A 23627-nucleotide genomic window follows, 5' to 3' on the forward strand; every position below is an offset into this window, starting at 1 on the left:
TGACCGCCCATCCCGTCCGCCGCCGCCCGCCGGTGACATGGATTTGGCGGTATCACGGCGTGTAGCTCCTGCAGGAAGCGGAGGAAAAATGCTGCGCCTTTTGCATTCAAATTTGGCTCTTGTTTGTTTGGAAGCTTGCGTCAATTTCTGACTTTGTGGACATCATGTGTTGTATCAGAGTAAGACGTTGTTGAGCTGCAATGCTGATGATTCAGCTATCATGTGCAGTTGTAGCTGCAGCTGCTGTCCGACGATACCCATTTCATGAACAAATCCAGTAGAGCTTCCACTGAATGAATCAGAATTATGGATTACTATTTCGAACACGGATGGAATCGGGAAAGGTTTTGACTCGGTTGTCTGCAACTCCGACATGTTCAACTCCGATAAGGTGATGAATCATCTCAAAAGTTGTTCGAAAAATAGATAGAGCATATAAGGTCCTGCTATATATGTTAACAACTGATTAATCGTAAACATAATGACATTAACATTTTCTCATATAGAAGATAACTGAGAAGATTTCAACTACCCCTCCGCGTGAACAGAAACGTTTTTCATTCATGCATAATGCATCCTCATAATAATAGATAAAGTAAAAGAAACAGACCTCGAGGGTGGGCGAAATTTTTAATAAAGGATGGTGTGTTAAATAGATTGTATGACAAGGGAAATGAAATATTTAGATAAAGTGAGATATCTAGTAATTAGGCGTAAAGGATGGCGGGTTACATAGATGAGTGTTTGACAAGTAGTAAAAGTGAGATATCCCTTTTTGTGTAACTTCAGCCGCGCCTTGCTACGGAGTCCTTGAGCGCTGCACGAGGAAGAGTCGCCGCCGGTGGCGCCGGTGGTACGGTACTTGCAACGGAGTCCCTGAGCGCTGCACGAGGAAGGGTCGCCGGTGGTGCGGTACTTGCAACTGAGTCCCGGGTCGCCTGTGGCCCCGGTGGTACGATAATGATGGGAGGCACAGGTCCCTCTGAAAAGAAAGGAAAAAAAAATACTAGGAACATTAGCAGCAAATTAAAGCCTAGTACATGGATTGATACTCAGATGCGACACTGAAAATAAAGATTACCGGAACACACGTAGGGCAGCTCCGGGGGTACGATGGCCAAGCACACAATGGGTAACAAAGCCAGTCTAACCGGATCGATGTTGACGTTCGCGAACTGGTTGAACCAGCCATCGATGAGGTGGCAGAGACAGATCGAATCCGGAGAGGCGAGAGTCGCCCTCAAGGTCGCGCAGCAGCTGGCCGGCGGGCCGGCGAGGGGCGTCCCGGTGGAGAGGAAAGGGGTGCAGCTGAAGAGATTGTACAAGGTCGACGCGCAGCTCACCGGCGGGCCCGTCGCCGGTGCTGCTGGCGGCGATGGTGGCGGGCTGGTGGCAGCGGGTTGCAGAACTCCCAGCAGAGCCACGGCGACGGCGAGCAAGGAGACCGCTGAAGGCGCCATTGCTGCTGATGCTGATGCTGGTTCTTGTGGAACAGTGAAAGTGTGATTGTCCAAACTGCTGATGCTGAGCAAGGAGACTGAGCTTTGGTGCTTTGCCTTGCCTTCGTTTCTTTTTGGTCGCTTCTGATTACAATTCAGTCAAGCCCCACGCTCTTTTCCTCCAGCCGATGTTCAGAGCTGCGTTCTTTTTCTCCATTTCAGAACAACTCGTTGGCACCCAGATTGAATATTTGAGCTGCTCCTGGTGAGTGGCATAGCGCGGCGGTTGGCGCACCAAAATCCGACGAGCAATGCGGATGTTTTGCCTGCTGGCAGCAAGAGCACCGGCCGAAGCCACCGCCACCATCTTCACCGCCTGTGTCTGCAGCTACTTGCCGTCTGATCTGCCAGCAGAAAGGATGCCGACTAATCGCACCGGCAGAAGCCGATGGCAATTTTCATTATTTGTTTTCTTTTGTAAACGAGGTGCAACGGGAATTAACGGACACGAACGGGTTAGCTTTTCGTGGACGAAATGGACTGATTAGGCTGGCCAACTTCCCAGACCAACCAACATTCGACAACTAAAAAAACTGGCAGTGCGTTTCCTATCTTTCTTTTCTTGAAATTGAGACGCCCCTTTCACGATGGGGTAACAGATTATCTAGAATCAGTTGCACGAACTGCGGATCAAACAGGTGTTACCCGGCAGGTCAAAGATTAATACAATTCAAAACCGCACAAAACGATGGTAAAAACTGAGAACGAGCCATGCCAAAGATTGGGGTTTCGGTATTATTTCAGACACAAACCGACCGTGTACCATTCCTTTACCAGAGTCAAATGATTACCTGAAGGCTAGAGTACATGGACATACACGAAGAAAAAGAAATTGTAAAGCAAGTTATCACGATCATCAATCGGCATATGAAACCTGTTTCTCAGCAATGAAAACCTCAGACGCGAGGGGATTTTCCATCAGAGCTGAACATTGAGTTCCATTGGCACAGCCTGTTTTATTGACAGCTCATTGCGAAGCAACTTCTGAATCTTGACTAGGTCAAATGGTATTTTCTGGATCAATTTGCTGTGTCATGTTTCACAAGTGTAGCACAATCCCATATCAATACAAACTGAAGGAATTTAGTATCAAGCTGAAAGAACCTTCCAAATTGACAAGAAAACCCACGAGGGGCATCGATCTGCCACCCAAAAAAATGGTAGTTCTGCTGATGGCCCTGGAAATGTTACAAGAAATCAAAATAAGTTTCCCCTAAAACATCATTAAAAACCCTATACCATTCCACAATTTGGCAAGCTGCGACAATTTACCTGTTACCGCTTGACCCATTGGAAGCTCTTTCTTGCTTTTGCCTTTCCAGGTTTTTTCCTTTCGACCACACGTGAATCTCTTGTCAAATATCCAGCTGTTTTTTGGCACATAGAGTCATAGATATGAGGAGCTTATGGAAGGAACATATGGAAATGTAAAATGACATCAACGCAAAATATTCACTTCAAATGTACTTCTGATGTGGATGGTTGCCAAAAAACATGAGCGGGGGAACTTCATAGTGCCAGCAATCATTACAAGGTTATTGGGAGGGGAGTATAAAAATGGGTTGTGGTGAAAGCCGATTTTACCTGCTTTGAGGTATGGACGCAGTCCTGGTTCCCAATTCTGCAAGGCCCTGCTGATTCCCAAGCGGATAGCACCAACTTGTCCTGTTTTTTATGAACAGAAGTTCAGTTAGGGAGAGGTTTCACATAAATGATCAGAAAGTCACATAGAAAAAGAGTAAATTTATGGAAAAAACTATGAAAGGGCTGTATTTGTAAAATCCAGTATATGCAAGAACCCTGCACAAATTAAGCATGAAAATAAAAACAGTACATGTGCCCAGGCAATGGTAAAAAAAAATACTGCACCTACGTAGAATAGAAAATTTAAAAATGCATTAATCCTGCAGCAGAGTTGATGTTTCAAATTCAAAGAGTTAAGCATATATCTTATTATAGCAAAGGAATGAAAAACAGCAAAGTTAAAGAGCATTTTTCTGTCAACAATGAAAAGCATACATATATTTGCTGTGATTTTTAGGAATGCATGCCATGGCATGTAGTTGCACCATATGTTATACAAGCTCGACATCCATACAAAATTTACAATTCGTAAAGGACTTCCTGACCTATTAAACTTAGTATGAAACTCAAGGATTAATACACACATACGTTACTTCATGCTAAACGCTGCAAATTGCAAAATATCCAGCATACCTACCTCTGAATGGTTCTAATACACCAGCCACGATTATCATGTCAATTCTGGACACCTAGCTTTGCATAAATGTACTTGAAGTACAGATGTACAAACTATCAACACTAACCTGAGACACCGCCACCTTTCACAGTACAGGTCACATCCCAAAGCCCCAAAGTCTTGGTAACGGTAAATGGACGAAGAAGGTCGGCTCGATGATCCAGGATTGGGAAGTAAGCATCAAACTCCTTTTCATTGACAATGAATTTGCCATCACCAGGCTCAATCCAAACACGGGCAATGCTGCATTTCCTTTTCCCTGTTCCATAAGCCCTTCCTTTCTCATCAACCTGTCTTACTCGTGCCTTGGCAATTTCTTCTTGCTTTTGGCGCTCGACTTCAGCTCTGCTTGATGTTGCACTCAGTTTCTCGATAGCTTCATCTTCTATTTCAGTTAGGGGAGGCATTCCCGGAACATCCCTGACATCCTTCAAGAGGATCAAACTATCAATCATTCCCTCAGTGATCCCAGAGGAAGCAATGGCATCACCAAATGCACGATTTGGACCTGCAATCATAAAATATTGTTTTCACTAACTTTTACTTCTGCATGCAGTACAGATTAGAAGTACCCATTACTAGATAAATCCACAAAAAAAAGGGGCGTACCCAGTGCGAAAGCTCCCACACAAGGTGGGGTCTAGGGAAGGGAATTCCTAGACAGAAGTACCCATTACTAGATAAATCCACAAAAGAAAAAGTAAAACGAACATGAAAGGCTAACTAACTGTGGTCATAGATAATTCCAATCAGTCAAGAAGTACACCACAGGCACCATGAGCACCAAAAGTGGTGAATAAACTATAGGACCATTTCGATGCTACCTTATCATACTAGGCTGTTTACAACATGGACGGACACACCTATACAAGTCTAAATGGGAAACTCTGCCAGTCAGCAGATACCAACATTTAAATTCAGCATTCACATCTTCACCATGAGTTACATTAAGCTACATTGAAATGAATAGCATCCAAAATAGACAACCGAGGAAATGTATAATAGATCATAATCCCACAAGCAACAATGCAACCCCAGCCACATTACCCTTACACTAGTACCAAGATGTAAGAAACATTTGCAGTTATCGTTCCAAATGCAGGAAATTGTTATGTTTCTGATTATGATTCTATACCTTCAAAGTGTGGCACTTCATCAGTTATCCAAAAATAATCCAAAAGAATATGCATGAACTTAACCAGATCATGCTCTCACTGGTTATTGCACTACCAAGAAATCAAAGCACTAATACACACGAGCAGGTGTAGATGATCACCTTTGAGTATCTCCATCAGCTCCTTCTCCCTCTCCATGTTCTTCTGTCGCTTCAGCTCAGCCTCAGGGTCTTCACCCGCATCGAGCTCATCGAGCCCACCACCCTCACCTTGAATCCCATCGATCCCCTCCCCAAGCACAGCATCGGCAAAGGGATCCTTCTCATCCCCACTCAGTGTCCACTGCTCCTCGTCGCCTGCCGGAGCCGCCTCTCCGCTCGCCGGGGCCGCCGACGCCGCCTCCTTGTAGATCCCCTCGAACACGTCCCCACTATCGCCGTCCTCCACGCCGAAGCCCTTCGCCCAGGGCTCGTCGGCGACGGCCGCGGGACCTACCGGCAGCGCCTCTCCAGCGTCGGCGGCGGCTTCCTCATGGGGGAACGGGTCCGGATCGCCTGAGTCCCCGGCGAAGCTCCACGGCTTGTTGCCGTCGTCGTCGCGGCCGGAGGTGGAGAGGAGCCGTGGGGAGAGGACGCGCGCGGGGAGGAGGAGGTCCGGGAGGCGGCGAAATGGTAGGGGAGAGGACGAGGCGCTGGTGGCCGGAGCTACGGTTTGGAGGCCGTGGCGGAAGTGGCGGGAGGAGTGGAGGAGGCGGCGGAGCAGCATGATGGTGGTGCGCGGAGGTGGGCGGCGGGGGAGCTAGGGTTTTAGCGGCTTGATTCGTTTTGTTTCCGTTTTTCCGCTTTTGTCCATGAGAATGCTGTTCAGTTGATTTTCCGTGTTGCATGCAAGAAGGCGTAATATTATGCTTGCTAGTCATATTACGTCTTCTTCTCTTGAAGGTGATACAAGAGGACCATGTTTCTTTTCGGAGGATCAGGAATTCCATTAACTTCAGAACCCAGCGTTATCATATCACTGTCCACTAAGTTCTCCGTACGCGCTTTACCTTGCATCACGTATACCAGCTCAAGAAACCCTCTTTCCTGATCCGAGCTCTGCTAGGATGCCTCTCTTGTCTTCCATGTTCAGTTCTTGCCAAACTTCTCTGCATCTTTGTTGAGCCCGTTGTGCATCGGGAATATGTGGCATCCCCTTAGGGCACGTACAACGGTCGTGGCAGCCGTCGTCTCACGACGGAAGTTTTGCAAAATCCCCATCGCTTCACTGCAGTAACTGAAGAGAGAGAGAGGGAAGCCGTCGCGTGGGGAGACGACGGCAAGCGCTCGTGCTCCCAGGCGAAGAAGACGGCTAGCTGCGCGTTGTACGGACCATCGCCTCCTCGTCGACACCGTGCGGATCCTGCTGTGCGCACGCCAAATCTCCCGATTGCGCGCCAAATCTCCCGCCGTATATGTTTCGTCTTTGCCATTTTCTCCACCTCGACAGTCTCCGCCGCCCTTGCGTGCCATTGCCGAGAGCTGCCTCTTCCCTCTCCAGCGATGTCTAGCAGGATGGCATCGCTTTCAAAGAGGAAGGTCACGGTACCTTCGAAGAGCAAGACGGCGGCGGCAGCAAGAACGACGCGGGCGGTTGCAGCGGCGGCGGGTGCGGCTGCGACCAAAGTTCCTCGTGGAAGCGGTTCGGCTCTAGCACCCAACCTCGTCAGCCTCAACAACAGTGCGACGGCGGCGTTCGTCGATCGCGGAAGTAGCTCGTCCCCAACAACCAACCCCTCGGCAAGTTCGATTCATCCTCAATCCATGGCAGACAGCTTCGATTCTCCACCAATCCATGGCAGACAAGGCTACCCAATCGAATTTGCCGTTGTTGGTTCTTCACATGGCAGATGTGGTGGCTCCATTAGTCCAAGTTCCCCTTCGTTTGGGAAACAATCCAGTTGGGATCCAGCATGGTAATTCCAAAAATATTTGCTAATTTTCTAATTCACAAGTTTACATATGTTGCTGCTTGTTGTTTTGCTGAGAGTATCTAACTAGGTATGCACTGCAATTATATTTTCCAGTTACTAATAGTGCTAATGTTTTTGGGATAGGAACTAGAAGATCTATGTGTTCACTTCAGTAGAATTAATAACTAAATTACCGAATGTGTATTTAGTAATCACTGATTTTTTTTAAGGTACTGAATGTTTCCAGTTCAATAGAATTGGTGGCTGCATGTATGTGTTCAGTGATGATCACTGAATCAATAGTTGAATATGTTCAGTCGGTCAATTTAGAATTATCTTTAGTGTGCAGTCAGTCATTTTTTTTGTTAAATGGATGCCATTTAAGATCAAAGTTGAATCTATGCTAACTAAAAACAAAGGAAATGCTAGCTCGTGTATCCCCTGGTAGAGAACTGTTTCAGTGAATATTAAGTTCATGTATACAATTTTGCAGGGACAACAGCACACACCCTCCTGGTGGATTTATGGGCTTATTCAACAACGAATCCCATTTATCACAGAATTCACATTTTGTTGGTGCTCCATCTCATTATGCACCTTTCAAGGCACCAAGGCCTGTCGATGTTGGTGTCAGTTTTGCCTCAATGGATGCACTGCAGCCTAACAACAGTGGAAATTCATCTCAAGAAGTACAAGTTTATCTGAACAGGAGGCTATTGAAGTTGATAGTGATACTGAGAATGTCAGGACAGAGAAGCGGATCTTGTGGACACCAGAAGAAGATGAGAAATTGATGAGTGCTTGGTTGAAAAATTCAACAGACTCATCCGTGGGAGCTGATAGGAACAACAAGCACTATTGGGGTGATGTTGTCAAGTCATACAACATGACTATCCCGTCACAGAGGAAAAGAAATTCAAAGCAAGCCAAGGATCGATGGCACAAGATTAATCGGTGGATTGATCTATATGAATGTGCATATTTGAAGGCTCGCAGATTATTCACAAGTGGCTACTCCGATCAGATGTGGATTGATACAGCAGACAAGTTCTATTTGGAAGACAACAAGAAGGCAAAGCTAGGTCCCTTTGTGTTAAAGAATGTTTGGAAAATATGCCGAGATGTGGCAAAGTGGAAAACATATAATGAAGACCTCAAGAATGCTCGTAAAAGAAAGTCATATCGCATTGAAGGAGAAAAGGATGAAAATGATGATATTGAAGAAATGCTAGAGCGACCTATTGGACAAAAGGCAGCTAAAAAGGCTGCTCTTGCTGCAAAAATGAAGTCTAAAGGATCAAGCCTGGATAATGATGGAAAATCAAAGGAATCGGCCATTGATGTGGAGAAGCTCGATAAATTTAGTAAAATTCAGGAAGATTTAAATGCAAACCACATGAAGGTACTGGAACTACAACAGAAGTTATCATCTGAAAAGCTTGAAACCACTAGACTGGCTCATCTTACTGCTCAAGAGACCAAAGAGGCAAAAAGGCTCGAGAAGGAATCAAAGATGATGCAAGCTTACAACTCTCTCATCTCTCAAGATACAAGTTCAATGTCTGATGAAGAAAAAGCTGAACGTGTTGCTGCCATGAAGTGTCTTAGGAAGTCTTTATTTCCTGAAATAAGCTAGTCAGGTATGCACACATTATGTAGTTTAATTTTTTATTCAGTTATAGAATAGCTGATAACTGATTATATAATGATTTCAAGTATAGGATAATTAATTTTGGGCGCTGGAAGCCATGGTGAGTTGTCTTCTGCTGGACAACAGAAAAATATTTGCTAGTTCTTTTAGTAAACAGCCCAGCTGATGATGGCCTGTTGCCTTCGTTTACACAGGCATTAGATGAAACCTACTTGTGTGAACATGTCTACTTGTCGAATGTTTGAATATGTCTACTTGTGTGAACCTATGTGAATGCGTGGTAAACACCTGATCTGCCAGATTTTTCAGTTACTTGTATGTTAAATAGTCCACTGTCTGCATGTCTCCCCTTGTAAAACTGTCCACCGACTGCATGTCTCCTTTGAAACCGCGTACAGACTGCATATCTCCCGTATGAAATTCCATCCATTCATAGGCTGCAGACTATAAATAGGTGGCTTGCTTCCATTCATTCAGCATATAAACTTTGTTTTTCTAGTACTATGGAACCACATCCACCTACCGATGATGAAGATGATCTACCAGAAGCCGATGACTTTGATCCTACAGAGGTGTTCACCGTGGAAGATTTCCTAGCAGAAGATGAAATTGTAGAAGAATTTGTGATGCAGATTGGAGATGGATTAAAGGCAGACATCGAAGGAGGAACATCGTCTGTGACTCGGCGCCGACGACAAAGTGGACCAAGGAGGTACATACCAAGGAGTCGAGAACAAGGTCATGATGATCTTGTTGCTAATTATTTTTCTGCAAATCCTATCTTCACCGATGAGATGTTTCGTAGAAGGTTTCGAATGAATAAACCATTATTCCTGCGCATCGTTGAAACTCTTAGTAATTGGGATCCTTATTTTACTAGAAGAGTTGATGCAACTGGTAGAGAGGGACATTCACCCCTTCAGAAGTGTACTGCAGCAATCCGGATGCTAGCATATGGCTCGCCGGCCGACCAACTTGACGACGTCCTAAAAATTGCTGCAAGCACTTCTTTGGAGATTCTTGGAAAATTTGCTGTAGGTGTGATTGAATGTTTTGGTCAAGAGTACCTGCGCCCTCCTACAAGTGACGAACTAGAAAAAATTTTGCAAGAAAATGAGGCTCGTGGTTTTCCAGGAATGTTGGGAAGCATCGATTGTATGCATTGGGCATGGAAGAATTGTCCTAAAGATTGGGCAGGCATGTTCACACGTGGTGACAAAGGTGTTCCTACTATGATTCTTGAAGCAGTGGTATCTCATAATCTTCGTATCTGGCATGCTTTCTTTGGTACCGCCGGGTCTCAGAATGACATCAATGTCCTAAACAAGTCACCATTGTTCATCAATGTTCTAAAAGGGGAAGCTCCAAGGGTACAATACACCGTAAATGGAAAACAGTATGATATGGGCTACTATCTCGCTGATAAAATATATCCAGAATGGGCGGTCTTCTTGAAAACAATAACAGCCCCCCAGACTCGTGAAGACAAATTATTTGCATTGATGCAAGAAGGAGCAAGGAAGGATGTCGAATGCGCATTTGGCGTATTGCAATCCCGCTTTGATATTGTTCGTCGGCCAGCAAGGTTATGGAATCGGGAGGATGTTATCAACATAATGCAAGCTTGTGTTATCCTTCATAATATGATAGTGGAGGATGAGAAGGAATTGGCTAGAGTTTCCTTGGATTTGAATGAGAATGCAAGTACGACGATTGTGCTCCCGCCTGAAGTGCATATAAGTGATAACCCCAATCCATGCTTCGCGGAGGTGCTTAGAAGGAATTCCGTTATCCAAGCACGGCCAACGCATAGACAACTCAGGGACGATCTTGTTGAACACATATGGCATCGCTATGGAAACAAAAAAATTAGATATGAATATTTCAGTCGTATTTGATTTATGGGGACGAAGATCTATGTTATATTTGATTGAAATATATAGTATAATATAATATATGTTTTACTTTGCAGAATTTATTTTCTATCCATTAGCAACGCAATAGTATATAGAAATACTATTCATGATTGATCATGGTTGCATGCAAACATTTAATGATTTGTTGACAGCCAAAACAGATAGCAGCTGTCTGTGGGTTGTACGAGCTGTCTATTTAGCCGTCTATGTTGTAAATTCCAAGAACTTAGAGACAGCAGCTGTCTCACTGTTGTACATGCCCTTATGTTGCAGGTTCGTTCTCCAAAGAAAATCTTTTATCTTTCCTTTTTTTAGTTCGCTTTCACGATTCTTGCACATAAGGAGGAATGTCAATCTATCCCAGCTAATCCTGCGCACTGATCACGCAGTTCTTTGATCAGGTCGAAGCAGCCCGTTACGAAGGTAGGAGTCGCTTGATACTAGTGGAGCACGTTATTTAATATAAAAGCTCGCTGTCTAATGGCATACATCAGGCCTACGGTATATATATCTAATGAAAATATTAAACATCTGATCATGCAGTTCATCTCTTCTATTATTTCATCAACAAATAGTTGACATCATGGGGAGTGGAGTACACAACATGCACGGCGCACATTGACACATGACACTAACAAATCAAAGCAACACTAAAAATTGATGATAATTCATCAGCTTAAGGCTGATGAACGATGAACCGGACAGACTGACGCGTGCATCCATGTACGAGACAAACTACTCTATCCTCCTAATCTTGTCGCTGCTTCCGCCGCCGCCGGCGGCGGCCATCACAGCTGTTTCCGAAGACCTCTTGGGGCTCGCGATGGCCTTGGCCTTAGCCGCCTTCGCCTGCAGCTCGCGGGCCACCAGGGCCCTCAGCCGCAGGAGATGCTGCTCGTGCGCGGCCAGCTCCGGCGCCCCCATCGCCGACACGTCCCTGGCCACCGCCCGCCCGATCAGGTCCTTCAGCTGCGCCTCCCGCCCGGCGCCGAGGAACTCGTTCCTGACCGCGGTGCCGTCGTCGGGGCGGAACACGATGGCGTGCACGTCGACGCCGAACTCGCGCGCCACGTCGCGCGCCTGGGACAGCAGCTCCGCGTGCTTCGCCTCGAACAGCGCCTGCTGCGGCGGCTGCGTCGCGTTGGCCGCAGCGGCGCTCGGCGCCGGGGCGGGGTCGCCGGCGGCGTCGGGTTTCTTTGCGCCGGTTTCCATGGCTCTGGTGGCGATTGGATTGGATGGTGCGCTCTGGCTTGTCCACGTGATAAGATCACCTGGGCCTGTGCGCCCATATATGTAGCTAGGAGCTTCTCCGACTAGAGGCTCGGAGTCGGATTTAATTTGGTTTCCGACAGTGATTAGCAGTTAATATTCCTTATTAGGAAAAGAGTCGCGTGGAAATATGCTGACGTGTAGTAATATTCCTGTGATTAACTGATCATGCTCGTATTTGAAATTGATTTGTTTTCGTTGATAGGCGCGCGCATCCATATCTGTCTGAATCGGACAAGGAAGAGCTCTGCCTGGTGATGGACGGCCAGAAGCTGTCCCTCGAGCGGTGCACAACAAGCGTCTTCCGTTCCGTGCCATCGTGCAGGTTCTCTTCTTTGAGCAGCTCCAGCTGCGGAGCTCCATTGCGGATATCTCCGAGCCCTTCGATGGCGGCGTCTCGGGGCAGCCCACCGGCCTGCCAGTCTCCGGCGAGCACCACCGCGGCGCTTTCGGCTGGCAAGAGCAGGTTCACGTTCGCGCTCGCCGCAAGTCTGCAGCACCAAGCACTAAGGACAAGGAGGCTGCTCCCGAGACGTCAACGACGGCGGCGGCGAGCGAGGAGCCGAGGACAAGCTGGGCGTGGTCATGGGTGCCGCTGGCAGTGACCGGCTAGATCGCAGAAGCTCAGAAAGTACGAGATGAACCTGTCTGCCTGTTTGATATATTCGACATACGCTACAGAGCCAAAATGAACTCGACGACTGATCATATGTTTTTTGACATTTGCTCTCAGTGAAAATGCAGAGCCAGCATCTTTTGGACTATCTTGACAGTCATTGCATTTCGAAATCCAGTGTTTGCAGCATTTTTCACATCCATATGCCCCATTGGAGGAACGTTCCATTCTGTCAGATATTCAAATTTAGAAAAATTTTACTAGCAGCATCCTACGAAACTCCTGTGAACTTTAGCAAACTCTTAGCTGCAAGAGCTCCCCAAAACGTAGAAGGAGCTATTTTTTTTTGTTGGAATAAACTTTCCATTAAGAGCTGTACCTTGCGAGGCAAGAGCATGCCCAGCTCTGTTACAAGTCCGGGGATAGTGCACGACGCTGGCAAAAAAAAGAGAAACACGGCCTCTCTAAACAACACAACTCTCAGCTTTGCAATGCCATCTTCAGTTTAATTGGATCTGTTCTAACTTATAATCACAATCCTCCCCACGCCTGAATTTGTAGAAAGCTTTAATGACGGAATGCACGCCATAGAGCTTCAGCTTGCAGAGCATGTTTGTCACTGAGCACTTGAGCAGCCTGCACTTCAGCAACCTCTCACACCACATCGGCTTGCCTCGAAAAGAAGACCGGCCCAGCTGCAGGCTCAGCATAGTATGCACAACCGTCGCAGCCCAATATCAGGCAAGCCCATCTCGCCTGCCACGAAAGGAAACCCTAGCGCCCCCGCGAATCCTACCTATAAAACGCACGGCCGCCAACTTCATCCCCCAGGTTAAAGCGACGCCGCCGCCACAAGCCGTCCGCCTTGCCCCCTCGAAGGCTTGGTCCTCCTCCTCCGTGTATCTCCACCCCACAGATCCGCCGACGCCTCTAGCTAGGGTTAGGTTTCCTCTGCAGCGATGGCGATCAAGCGGACCAAGGCGGAGAAGAAGCAGGCGTACGACCGCAAGCTGTGCAGCCTGCTGGATGAGTACACCAAGGTGCTCATCGCCCTCGCCGACAACGTCGGCTCCAAGCAGCTCCAGGACATCCGCCGCGGGCTGAGGGGCGACTCAGTGGTGCTCATGGGGAAGAACACGCTCATCAGGCGCTGCATCAAGGCTTACGCTGACAAGACGGGGAACCACACCTTCGACCCGCTCATGGACCTCCTCGTCGGCAACGTTGGCCTCATCTTCACCAAGGGTGACCTCAAGGAGGTCCGCGAGGAGGTCGCCAAGTACAAGGTGAATTTCTGTTTCCTCGCATTTACCTTTTTGCTCACGTCAGCAAGTGTTTTTGGACTAAATTGTGAATTCTAGATGACTAAGTTTGGTAACTTGCGAGTGCAATCTGAGTGTCATGAATATGAATTGTATAGTTCACAAACTGAATTAATGGCTCTGAATGCAGTTTCTGTCCCATGTGTGCAATGCATATAGTAGATTTGAAATCACAATTGAGATGTCAGTTATAACATTGGAAGTTGCTTAGGTCACCTGATTGTTTTTTGGTGTGTTGCACCTATTTTATATTGATTACATAACACCATGTGTTGTTACCGTTTTCTGTTCAGTTATGACGCATGACTGCAAGTAGCAGTTTGATTGTAGGAAGCATGGCTGCTGATTACAATGTGACTGTCCTGAACATTGAATTTTAGTTTCAGATTCAATTTTTTGTGAAATTTTGGGAATTTTAGTTTCAGGATATTATTTCAAGTTTTGGTAATAATATGAATTCTTTGAGATTTTGGTTGTTAGTTGCTTTGGATTACCTACTGGGGCTAAGTGTAAAATTTTAACTGTGTAAAATCTGATTGGCTCAGTGGCTGATGTTGTCTTTGGTGGAACCCATCACCAAATGGATACAAATCATATTGATCACTGTTGTTACAATTAAAATCTCAAGTGGAGTCATGTCAATGAAGATTGGTGTCTTGTTACATAGTTTTGTGATGTTTGTAATTCTGTGTTAGTATCAAGTCTTTTTGTTGATGTTTTTGCATGGTCGTACTTCTGTCAGTATTTTTATTGCAGCAGATGCACTATAGATTTGTTGAGCTGAAGTTTATTTAGAGCACATGTTATCTATATACTAATGTCAAATCTGTTTTTTCCCCAAAACAGGTTGGTGCTCCTGCTCGTGTTGGGCTGGTTGCTCCCGTTGATGTTGTTGTCCCCCCTGGCAACACTGGTCTGGATCCCTCCCAGACCTCTTTCTTCCAGGTGAGTTATAATTGGCAGTACATCTCTTATAACAGTTATCAGCACAGCATCATACTCACACCTATCGCTTGTTTCAGGTGCTCAACATCCCCACCAAGATTAACAAGGGTACTGTGGAAATTATCACCCCTGTGGAGCTGATCAAGAAGGGTGACAAAGTGGGCTCATCCGAGTCTGCCCTTCTTGCCAAGCTGGGTATCCGCCCTTTCTCATATGGTCTTCAGGTCATCAATGTCTATGAGGATGGGTCAGTCTTCAGCCCTGAGGTGCTTGACCTGACTGAGGAGGACCTCATTGAGAAGTTTGCCACTGGTGTCTCCATGGTTGCCTCTCTGTCCCTGGCGCTCTCGTACCCAACCCTTGCTGCCGCGCCCCACATGTTCATCAATGGGTACAAGAATGTGCTTGCTGTTGCTGTGGAGACAGACTACTCGTACCCGCATGCTGACAAGATCAAGGAGTACCTCAAGGTAAATATGGCTACTGTCCGTAGTTTTCATTAACTTGTATCTGCTGTGGTTGCTAGTTTCCAATGAGTTGGAATTTGTTTTCTACGGATTTAATTAACATGCATGTCCTACTTTCCTTTGCACGTGGCCTTAAAGTTCGGTAGAAATGAGAGTATACAGTGATTAGTGTATGTTTGCAAGTTGGTGTTCGAGCTGAACCTAATTATGTGGTGATGTTGGTTTGCAGGACCCGAGCAAGTTTGCTGCTGCTGCCCCGGTCGCTTCTGCGGACGCTGGTGCTGCGGCTGCTCCCAAGGAAGAAGAGAAGAAGGCGGAAGAGCCTGCTGAGGAGTCGGATGATGACATGGGCTTCAGCCTGTTCGACTAGAAGCGTCAAGCTGCTGCAAGTTTTGGCATTTGTTTATGAAACACAGCTTATCAAATTTTTTGTAGACAAAGAACTATGTTGTCCCAGTGTAATCGACTATTATCTCTATTAAGCACTTTGTGTCGCTATTGCTCTTTTTGCTGTAGCTTTGCTGCTGTGTGCAAAATTTTTCGTGGTCTGCTGTGCTGTAGTGTGCTTTTGATTCTGATTCCATTTGGGGCGATTTGAGTTGTTATTTGTCCTCTTCGCAAAGCTTGTAATTGTATGAGCATATGGTTAGGGCCATAGGGGTGGTTTCCTATGCAGTAGGCTATGATGCTAAATAGAAGCTCTACGGCGGGAGTTAAGCTCCAGTCAATTGACTCAACCTGCATCACCTAGACCAGCCATGATAACCGTGAAATGGATGCTTACATAACTATGTGTAATACAATGAGTGGTTCCTTGAACTTGATTCCTAATTTGACAACTTTGATTCCTAATTTAACACTCCCTCCTGTTCGTCGTTCAGTTAACTTGGGTGACGGTAATCCATGAATAATTCCACGTCATTCAAATCACCTCTAAAATTCATAAAGCTTTTTGTAGTGTTATAAAAGATAGAGATGAACTCATTTTACACAAAAACATATATATATATATATATATATCATTTAAAATCTTAAAACTAAAATTCATCAAATACGCTACTTTTAAAGATTATGTGAATTTTTAGAGCATAAAATACTTTCCAAAAATTACGTACCCAATATTCTAATGGCACATTTAAACAATTTATAAAATTATTATATTTCACAAGTCACAAATAAAATTTTTAAGTTGTTTAAAAAATGATTTTTGTTAAATAACTTAATATTTATCTATGTAACTTATTATGGATAACAATTTTTTAAATTACTTCATCATGTGTTAGGAATATTGGGTATTTTTACGTAATTTTTGGAAAGTATTTTATGCTTTAAATTTTCTCCATTGAGAAGATAACCTTTTTAACCTCCTCTTCAGTGAATGGGCTTGTGAGGAAATCGTTTTCCTCCTGAGTTATTTTTTCAGATTGGTCCCAGCAGTCTGGATCCGATTTAAAAGTTGGGCTATCGGAGGGTCCAAACAGATCTTTATAATACTGGGTAGCATGGTTCAGAATGTTAGTATCCCCTCAATGTTCTCATTATTGTGTTGTAGACAGTAAATGGTATTTTTCTCTTTTTTTTTTCCATTAGCCAATTTGTGGAAGTAATCTGTATTATTATCTCCTTGCAGGAGCCAGTTAGTGTTAGATCTTTTATGCCAGTAAAGCTCTTCTTTCTCATTCAGCCAGAGCAGTTCAGTCTGAATGAAAGTTTTCCTATCCAAAAAATTATTCGGAAGCATTCCATCTTCCTCCAACTTTTCCAAGGCAGGCAGTTCTCCTTGTAGAATGTTTTTATCTTTTAATCTGCCCTTTGATATTTAAACCCCAGCCTTTGAGGAACCTTTTGACTCTATTGATTATGATATACCATTCTTTGCTATCACTTCTTTTTCCCAAATTTGCTGGATTTTTGGCATAAAGTCAGCATGGTTAATCCAGGGAGTTTCAAAACAATTTTTTTTTGTGTTTTGATCTTTTCTATTTCTGTACACAACATCAGAGGGTTGTTGTCAAACATGTATCTTGGGATTTTTCTTAGATTGGTCAAGGGGAATTCAGATTCCCATTCACTGCTCATTAGAACTCTGTCGAGTTTCTCAAGCGTCGGATCTATTTGATTGTTGCTCCAGGTGTACAGCCCCCCATTAATGACAAGATCATTTAGTTCATATGAGTTTATGATCCAGTTGAACAAGTATGTAAACTTGTTTCCACTGAACGGTTTGTTTTTTTTCTTTACTGAACCTCAAAATATTAAAGTCGCCACCTATGAGCATAGGGGCTTTCCTAGAAGCACAAATGCGGGATAGCTCAGTGAGGACCACCTATGACCATTAATGTTACAAGTCTTAATAAGGTTTAAGTGTCACAGAGCGGTTTACACGGGTTGAAAACTGCGATTTCAGTCATTTTCTGGTTCAGTAGCTACTGTTGGTTTCCTGTCTATGTTGCGATTCAGGGGAATGTAAGGTTTCGTCTCCCTGAGCCAGAGCTGCCTTTGAGGAGGCAGCACCACAGGCGCTGGAGCTCGTGCAGCCATCAGCCTTGGGCGCTTGGACTGACGGAAATGAGCAAGTTCATCAATTGGCCTTACCTCCCCTCGGGGACACTGCCAGCATCGCCTGTTTTCCCTGTTGGGCTGATCTGTATGAAGCTTAAAAGAGGAGCGTGATGGGAGCTATGGCGATAGAGCCCGTGCCTGCTCCAAGGGATGTTGCTCTGACATGCTTCGCTTCTGGTATGCGATAGTGCTAGAGTTTTCTGAGAGCGTAGTAATGCACAACTTGCTTGTGAGATTAGTTAACATTTGGCACTTTGTCAATCAGACAAGAGAAGGGATGGCTGACCAAGATTCTGAACGGTGGTGGGGGGCTGCCTTTCAGATGGCTTCATAAATGGAGCTTCCGCTTTATAAATGGACCATTCTCGCGCGATCCTGACCTCCGCCATCAAGGCAGGCTCCGGAATATCGCCCAAATCAGGCCGCGACTCTGGCGAATTCGGCCCGCACACATCCGATCGAACGGCCTACAGCTACCCAGGGGTTCGTGCCTCACCTCGCCAGAGCGCCCCCGCGTTCCCCTGGCTTCAGAGACCGAAAACGACCAAGTCAGAGACATCGACCGTGTCCGATCCAGGCCGCACATGTCTGATCGAACGGCCTCCAGGAGACCAGGACCCAAGAGGGTGGACGGTAAATGAAATACCGTCCACCCCCGACCTCCACGAGCGCCGCCTCAGCGTCCACTCGCCACGGCGCCGCCGCATTCCCGCCGCTACTACTCGGCTCCATATCCTTGCTCCCGGCGGCCGACATGATCCATGGGCGCTGTCTGCTGCCACCTGCGGCCACAGCTAGCAAGGCTGTCTTCTTCCATCGTCGCAGCTAACAAGCCAAACGCATTCGTTCGGTTGGAGCGGCGACTGCGAGCGGGCGGCGCCCTTGTTGGCGCGCTGCAACCCCGGCAGCATTTCCCAGAAGAGAATTGCAAAATCCAGTGCCAAATGTTCAGGTCCAGACCAGACCTCAGGCGCTCGCGTGCTGTTTCGGACGACGACGACCGGACGGGAATGTCAGCGGCCCGCGGGCCTTTTTCTGTTTCCGTGAAGAACGGAGCCCACCCGGTACTGACGTGCGTTGTGTTGACTTGCCTCACCACCGGCTGTAACGAGAGAAAAGAAAAAGGAAAAAAGAAAAGCGAGGCAGAGTAGCCGCTACGAAAGGAAGAAAAATGCGTGTGGCCGGCGGCGTTCATTCGTAGGCGCTACGAAAGCTGGATGGGTTGCGCTAGCTATATAAGCAAGGGCCTCCCTCCCGCCTCGATGCAACAGCCGCCTTGTTGATTTGCTCTAATTGGTCTTGCTCATCTCCACCCACCTTGAGTCTCGAGATCCAGAGGTAACTCATGATCCATCGCTCAATCTGTTATCATGTTGTTCATGCCTCTGCTGATCGGTGTCAACGGCTCCTATGTTAGATTTTGAGCCTTGGACTATTTTCTCTTCTCCTCTAGCCATGGGCAAGGAGAAGGTCCACATCAACATCGTGGTCATGGGCCATGTCGACTCCGGCAAGTCCACGACCACCGGCCACCTCATCTACAAGCTCGGAGGCATCGACAAGCGCGTCATCGAGAGGTTCGAGAAGGAGGCTGCCGAGATGAACAAGAGGTCCTTCAAGTACGCCTGGGTCCTCGACAAGCTCAAGGCCGAGCGCGAGAGGGGCATCACCATTGACATTGCCCTCTGGAAGTTCGAGACCACCAAGTACTACTGCACCGTGATCGACGCTCCCGGACACCGCGACTTCATCAAGAACATGATCACCGGCACCTCCCAGGCTGACTGTGCTGTGCTCATCATCGACTCCACCACCGGTGGCTTTGAGGCCGGTATCTCCAAGGATGGCCAGACCCGTGAGCACGCCCTCCTTGCCTTCACTCTTGGTGTCAGGCAGATGATCTGCTGCTGCAACAAGGTAACAATATACTGCTTGTTCTTGGTTTGATGATCTTTGGTGCTAATTGCTAATGAAAGTTTTTGCTGAAAATTCAGATGGACGCCACCACCCCCAAGTACTCCAAGGCTCGGTACGACGAGATCGTGAAGGAAGTCGGGTCCTATCTGAAGAAGGTGGGGTACAACCCGGACAAGATCCACTTCGTGCCCATCTCTGGGTTCGAGGGTGACAACATGATCGAGAGGTCGACGAACCTGGACTGGTACAAGGGCCCCACCCTCCTCGAGGCGCTGGACCAGATCAACGAGCCGAAGCGGCCGTCGGACAAGCCCCTCCGCCTTCCCCTGCAGGACGTTTACAAGATCGGCGGCATCGGCACCGTCCCGGTGGGCCGCGTGGAGACCGGCGTCCTGAAGCCCGGCATGGTGGTCACCTTCGGGCCCACCGGCCTGACGACGGAGGTGAAGTCGGTGGAGATGCACCACGAGTCGATGCAGGAGGCGCTGCCAGGCGACAACGTCGGGTTCAACGTGAAGAACGTGGCGGTGAAGGACCTGAAGCGCGGCTACGTGGCGTCCAACTCCAAGGACGACCCCGCCAGGGAGGCCGCCGGCTTCACGGCGCAGGTGATCATCATGAACCACCCGGGGCAGATCGCCGGCGGCTACGCGCCGGTGCTGGACTGCCACACGTCCCACGTCGCCGTGAGGTTCTCGGAGCTGCTGACCAAGATCGACAGGCGCTCCGGCAAGGAGCTCGAGAGCGGCCCCAAGTTCCTCAAGAACGGCGACGCTGGGCTCGTCAAGATGGTCCCGACCAAGCCCATGGTGGTGGAGACGTTCTCCGAGTACCCGCCGCTGGGGAGGTTCGCCGTGCGCGACATGAGGCAGACGGTGGCCGTGGGCGTGATCAAGAGCGTGGAGAAGAAGGACCCGACGGGAGCCAAGGTCACCAAGGCTGCGGCGAAGAAGAAATAAATGGTCGATCCGTGGATGATATTTACATCATATAGATAGTATTTTGGCTAGAAAGTTTACATTACTGCTACTATTGGTTGTTTGGGTCTCTCGCAGTGTTTTTTAAAGTATGTGTCGGTTCTAGAATCAATACAACCTGTCCAGCATACAACCTGCAACTTGCTTTGTCCTGTTGTGAAAATTGGGGTGTAGTTTACGCTCAACACCTTTACAACACAAGCATGTGAGTCGTAGACCATCATTCGTTTGATCCAGTGTGAAAATTGTGCAGTTGTGAAGTGTGTCTCCTCAGATCCTTCATGACCAAGAGCATAGTACCATTTTCCGATACCGATTGCAAAACTGTTTGAGAACAAATATTCTTTACCATAGCATCACTGTTCTCAATTTTTTTATGCGACAGAGTTAAGTTACCAAGGTCGTATTGTCAGTGGATAAAGCCATTCCAATAACCACTACAGGCAAAATCAGAAGAGAACAGCTGAAGAGGGAGTTCTTGGCTACAATGCAACTACCCAGCAACTTGCAGGTTTTTTTAGGCAACTAACAATGCAACTGATTCTTGGTGAATTGTGACATCCATGACTCATCTTCAATGCGGCAAAAGCAGAAAAAAAAAAGAACTTGAACAAAAACTGGAGTAATTTGGTTGGTGACGAATAAGGAATTCTAAAAATATTACTACATGTTTTTGTTTTGAACTGAAACGGCATGTATTTCAGGGAATGCATTCTCGTCCTGAGAGGGGAAAATGCATTCTCGTATTGGGCCGTCAGGATGAAACGGGAATTTGGGCCGGGCTGAAAAGAGGTAAGCAGCACCAGCACGCAACGGCGCCGGGGGGAATGGGAGTAGAAGAAAGGCTGCTGCTTTCTCTCGCACCACTGGCGGCGGTGGGCGATTCCGGCGGCGACATTTTCGGCCGGCAGGCAGACGCAGACGATGTTGGTGGTGCCACCGTCCGCGCCCAGGATGACGCCGTCCTCCCCCGCGACCGCCGGCAAGGAGTAGCGATTCTCGTAGCCGCCCATCTTGCGTTTGATCCCTCTCCGCGAAATAGAAGGGGAGGGAGTCAAACTCTATCGGATCGATGATACTTTTATTTGGTGTTAGGAAAAGAATTTCTTTTCACAGTTTCTCCGTTTTTCTCTCTCTAATGATCTTATAAACCTACCAACAAATCCATGGCTAGCATGTGTGAACATCCAAATGGAAAAATACCGTTTAGCTTGGCTCTTAAGCATGGCATATTTGCCCGAGCATACACTTGGCCGGATTTAGAGTGAAGCATCTGCTCGAGACTTGAGAGTCAGTCAATCCTACGGAGTACTTGGGCAAACAACCATTAAGATTAGGACACGGTCCATTGTCCTTTCTTACACGAGTAAAGTGAATTGAAGCCACATTCACTGTTTCCCCGTCACTAAATCGCAGCCGTGCGAACTGAAGTACGCAAATCTGGATCGGAAGTGCCGTAGCGTTAGAGCTAAGGAACTGAGATGCAGTGAACCAAAAACTTCCGAAGGCTCGTGACCACTAGGATTTTACACGAATTTTACTAGTTTTAACCAAGGTGTTCTGAATTTTCTTCGAACATACTGTGCTCCCAACAAAGATGTTCAACACAGACCCTATCCTTCTCAACAAAAAAAAAGCGATGAATGCACGATTAGTACTACAAGAGCAGCACAGATGAGCTTGCGGGCATGGAGCATGTGAAAGTAATTCTAGGGATGTTCAGCAAGAGGCGAGCAATGGGCTTGACCTGCTGCATGATCTTTTAGCCGTACGGACGGGCACCGCGGTTTCAGGCGCCCATTCTTTGGATGAATGCTTGAAAGTTTTTGTCTCCGTAGATTTCTTTGCAAAGGTTCGTGCGGCTGCTTCCTGAATAAGGTCGAAAGTGACAAGATTGGGGCACGCACACATCTCACAGCACGTGATTGTACTGCCTGCAAGCATGTGCAATGAGCATTGTAAAAAAAAAAAGGCTAATGGCTACTGCAAAGCTGAGATCTTTCTGCTCACTTTCAGAGCAGAGTCTTTTTACTGAAAGTAAGTACATGGGCAGTTCTCTTTTTTTCAGTCTGTGTGGTTGGTATTGATTGATGTTGTGATGTGAGTATAGCCTACCTGGACATCTTGCAGTCTGCAATACGATGATGTGGAGAATGATTACATGGCATGGTTCGACGTGTTTGGCCATGGGCACTGACACTCATTCGCAATCATGAATCGTAGCATCTCAAAGTAAACCGAGCTACTAGTTGTTTGCACTCATGTACCTAATGACAGAAGAAGACTTGTTGTCTTGGGCATCAAGTATGCTTTACAACACAGCAATGATCAGTGCTTTCACCATCCTATATGAAAACTCATCTGAATTCCAATTCGCCAAATCGAAACGAATTCGATTCAAATCACAGCACTCCGAAGGAACATCTTGAGGACCAAGGGAGGGATAGATATTCACTGCAGGTCCTCAGCAACAAGCCAGGCAGAAGCTCCAAAACGAATTACTCCGAACCACCGCTGCACCAGCCAAAACCAAAACAAAAGCTAGTCCTCTCCTCTCCTCCGGCTCCAAACAAGTGGTCCAGTGACGCAAATGGCCCAGCCTGAAAGGACCCCCACCTCCAACCCTTTCCGACACTGTAGCAGGTACAGAGAGAGGAGGGGAGGGGAGAAGAAAACAATGCGGCGGCCGGGGAAAAGGGCTACCAAACGGAGGCCCAGCCAAGGGCTACGGTGGCCACCGCTGCCCTATAACAAAATGGTAACCGTCCGTTTCACCTGGCTGATCCCGGAGCTTTTTTTACTAACAGGCTCGTACCTAATCTCCAAATAAGTATCAGGTATATGTCTTTTGAGTGTGGAGTCACACCTACTCTGCGCCTAATCCTCCCCGGCGCACGCAATGCCAAGGACCAAGGCTTGGGAAACGTATATGCGCTTAAGCTTATGCTTATCATGCCACTCGAAGTGCCATTGACCTAACCTAGGAACATTTGGCTAATCTTATGTAGGAACGGAATGGGTCTGCCCAACCACATCTTTTCGATTAGGAAACCATTTTTGCCCATCACGACCGTGTTCCTCTGTTTAGGTGTGCTAATGCAGGCAAATCTAGCTAATCCGTTATGGATGGAATTAATTGGCGTACCCAACGTCATGTTTC

General features: G+C 46.9%; 5 protein-coding genes across 7 annotated transcripts; 4 read left to right on the forward strand and 1 right to left on the reverse strand.

Moving 5' to 3' along the window:
- Window positions 1-2211: 2211 nt before the first annotated feature.
- On the reverse strand, window positions 2212-5688 carry LOC117845459 (small ribosomal subunit protein uS9m). The gene is made up of 5 exons (XM_034726507.2): window positions 5036-5688; window positions 3827-4267; window positions 3084-3164; window positions 2772-2866; window positions 2212-2677 (listed from the first exon to the last, which is right to left on the reverse strand). Exons 1-4 carry the CDS (start codon window positions 5637-5639, stop codon window positions 2775-2777), a joined length of 1218 nt encoding a protein of 405 aa, XP_034582398.1. The 5' UTR covers window positions 5640-5688; the 3' UTR covers window positions 2212-2677; window positions 2772-2774.
- A 727-nt stretch (window positions 5689-6415) lies between these two features.
- LOC140221967 (uncharacterized) lies at window positions 6416-8461 on the forward strand. The gene is made up of 3 exons (XM_072291923.1): window positions 6416-6606; window positions 7319-7483; window positions 7555-8461. Exons 1-3 carry the CDS (start codon window positions 6416-6418, stop codon window positions 8459-8461), a joined length of 1263 nt encoding a protein of 420 aa, XP_072148024.1.
- Window positions 8462-8938: 477 nt separating this feature from the next.
- Window positions 8939-10374, forward strand: LOC140221968 (uncharacterized). The gene has a single exon (XM_072291924.1). The coding sequence runs from the start codon at window positions 8980-8982 to the stop codon at window positions 10372-10374; it is 1395 nt and encodes a 464-aa protein (XP_072148025.1). The 5' UTR covers window positions 8939-8979.
- A 2722-nt stretch (window positions 10375-13096) lies between these two features.
- Window positions 13097-15509, forward strand: LOC117845428 (large ribosomal subunit protein uL10). The gene is made up of 4 exons (XM_034726474.2): window positions 13097-13563; window positions 14446-14544; window positions 14622-15014; window positions 15241-15509. The coding sequence occupies exons 1-4, from the start codon at window positions 13237-13239 to the stop codon at window positions 15379-15381; spliced, it is 960 nt and encodes a 319-aa protein (XP_034582365.1). The 5' UTR covers window positions 13097-13236; the 3' UTR covers window positions 15382-15509.
- Window positions 15510-18750: 3241 nt separating this feature from the next.
- Window positions 18751-20607, forward strand: LOC117842510 (elongation factor 1-alpha). Of its 3 annotated transcripts, none has more exons than XM_034722983.2 (3): window positions 18751-18911; window positions 18991-19490; window positions 19568-20607. In XM_034722983.2, the coding sequence occupies exons 2-3, from the start codon at window positions 19029-19031 to the stop codon at window positions 20447-20449; spliced, it is 1344 nt and encodes a 447-aa protein (XP_034578874.1). In that variant the 5' UTR covers window positions 18751-18911; window positions 18991-19028; the 3' UTR covers window positions 20450-20607. The 3 variants fall into 3 exon arrangements, with proteins under 3 accessions (XP_034578874.1, XP_034578875.1, XP_034578873.1); XM_034722984.2 differs by having other exon boundaries at window positions 18757-18911; window positions 19027-19490; XM_034722982.2 differs by having other exon boundaries at window positions 18826-19490.
- The last annotated feature ends 3020 nt before the right edge of the window (window positions 20608-23627 follow it).

The sequence above is a fragment of the Setaria viridis genome, chromosome 2 (assembly GCF_005286985.2).
Source record: "Setaria viridis chromosome 2, Setaria_viridis_v4.0, whole genome shotgun sequence".
Taxonomy (NCBI): domain Eukaryota; kingdom Viridiplantae; phylum Streptophyta; class Magnoliopsida; order Poales; family Poaceae; genus Setaria; species Setaria viridis.

Bases quoted from the DNA above. Each gene is read 5' to 3' on its own strand.
- LOC117845459 (XM_034726507.2), bottom strand. From the start codon at position 5,639: ATGCTGCTCCGCCGCCTCCTCCACTCCTCCCGCCACTTCCGCCACGGC. The intron at 4,268-5,035 runs GTGATCATCTAC...TTATGATTGCAG, and splicing joins GCTGATGGAGATACTCAAAG to GTCCAAATCGTGCATTTGGT. The intron at 3,165-3,826 runs GTTAGTGTTGAT...CATAAAAAACAG, and splicing joins GAAAGGTGGCGGTGTCTCAG to GACAAGTTGGTGCTATCCGC.
- LOC140221967 (XM_072291923.1), top strand. From the start codon at position 6,416: ATGTCTAGCAGGATGGCATCGCTTTCAAAGAGGAAGGTCACGGTACCT. The intron at 6,607-7,318 runs GTTCGTCGATCG...ACAATTTTGCAG, and splicing joins AACAACAGTGCGACGGCGGC to GGACAACAGCACACACCCTC. The intron at 7,484-7,554 runs GCCTAACAACAG...TGAAGTTGATAG, and splicing joins GCCTCAATGGATGCACTGCA to TGATACTGAGAATGTCAGGA.
- LOC140221968 (XM_072291924.1), top strand. From the start codon at position 8,980: ATGGAACCACATCCACCTACCGATGATGAAGATGATCTACCAGAAGCC.
- LOC117845428 (XM_034726474.2), top strand. From the start codon at position 13,237: ATGGCGATCAAGCGGACCAAGGCGGAGAAGAAGCAGGCGTACGACCGC. The intron at 13,564-14,445 runs GTGAATTTCTGT...TCCCCAAAACAG, and splicing joins AGGAGGTCGCCAAGTACAAG to GTTGGTGCTCCTGCTCGTGT. The intron at 15,015-15,240 runs GTAAATATGGCT...GTTGGTTTGCAG, and splicing joins AGATCAAGGAGTACCTCAAG to GACCCGAGCAAGTTTGCTGC.
- LOC117842510 (XM_034722982.2), top strand. From the start codon at position 18,984: ATGTTAGATTTTGAGCCTTGGACTATTTTCTCTTCTCCTCTAGCCATG. The intron at 19,491-19,567 runs GTAACAATATAC...CTGAAAATTCAG, and splicing joins TGATCTGCTGCTGCAACAAG to ATGGACGCCACCACCCCCAA.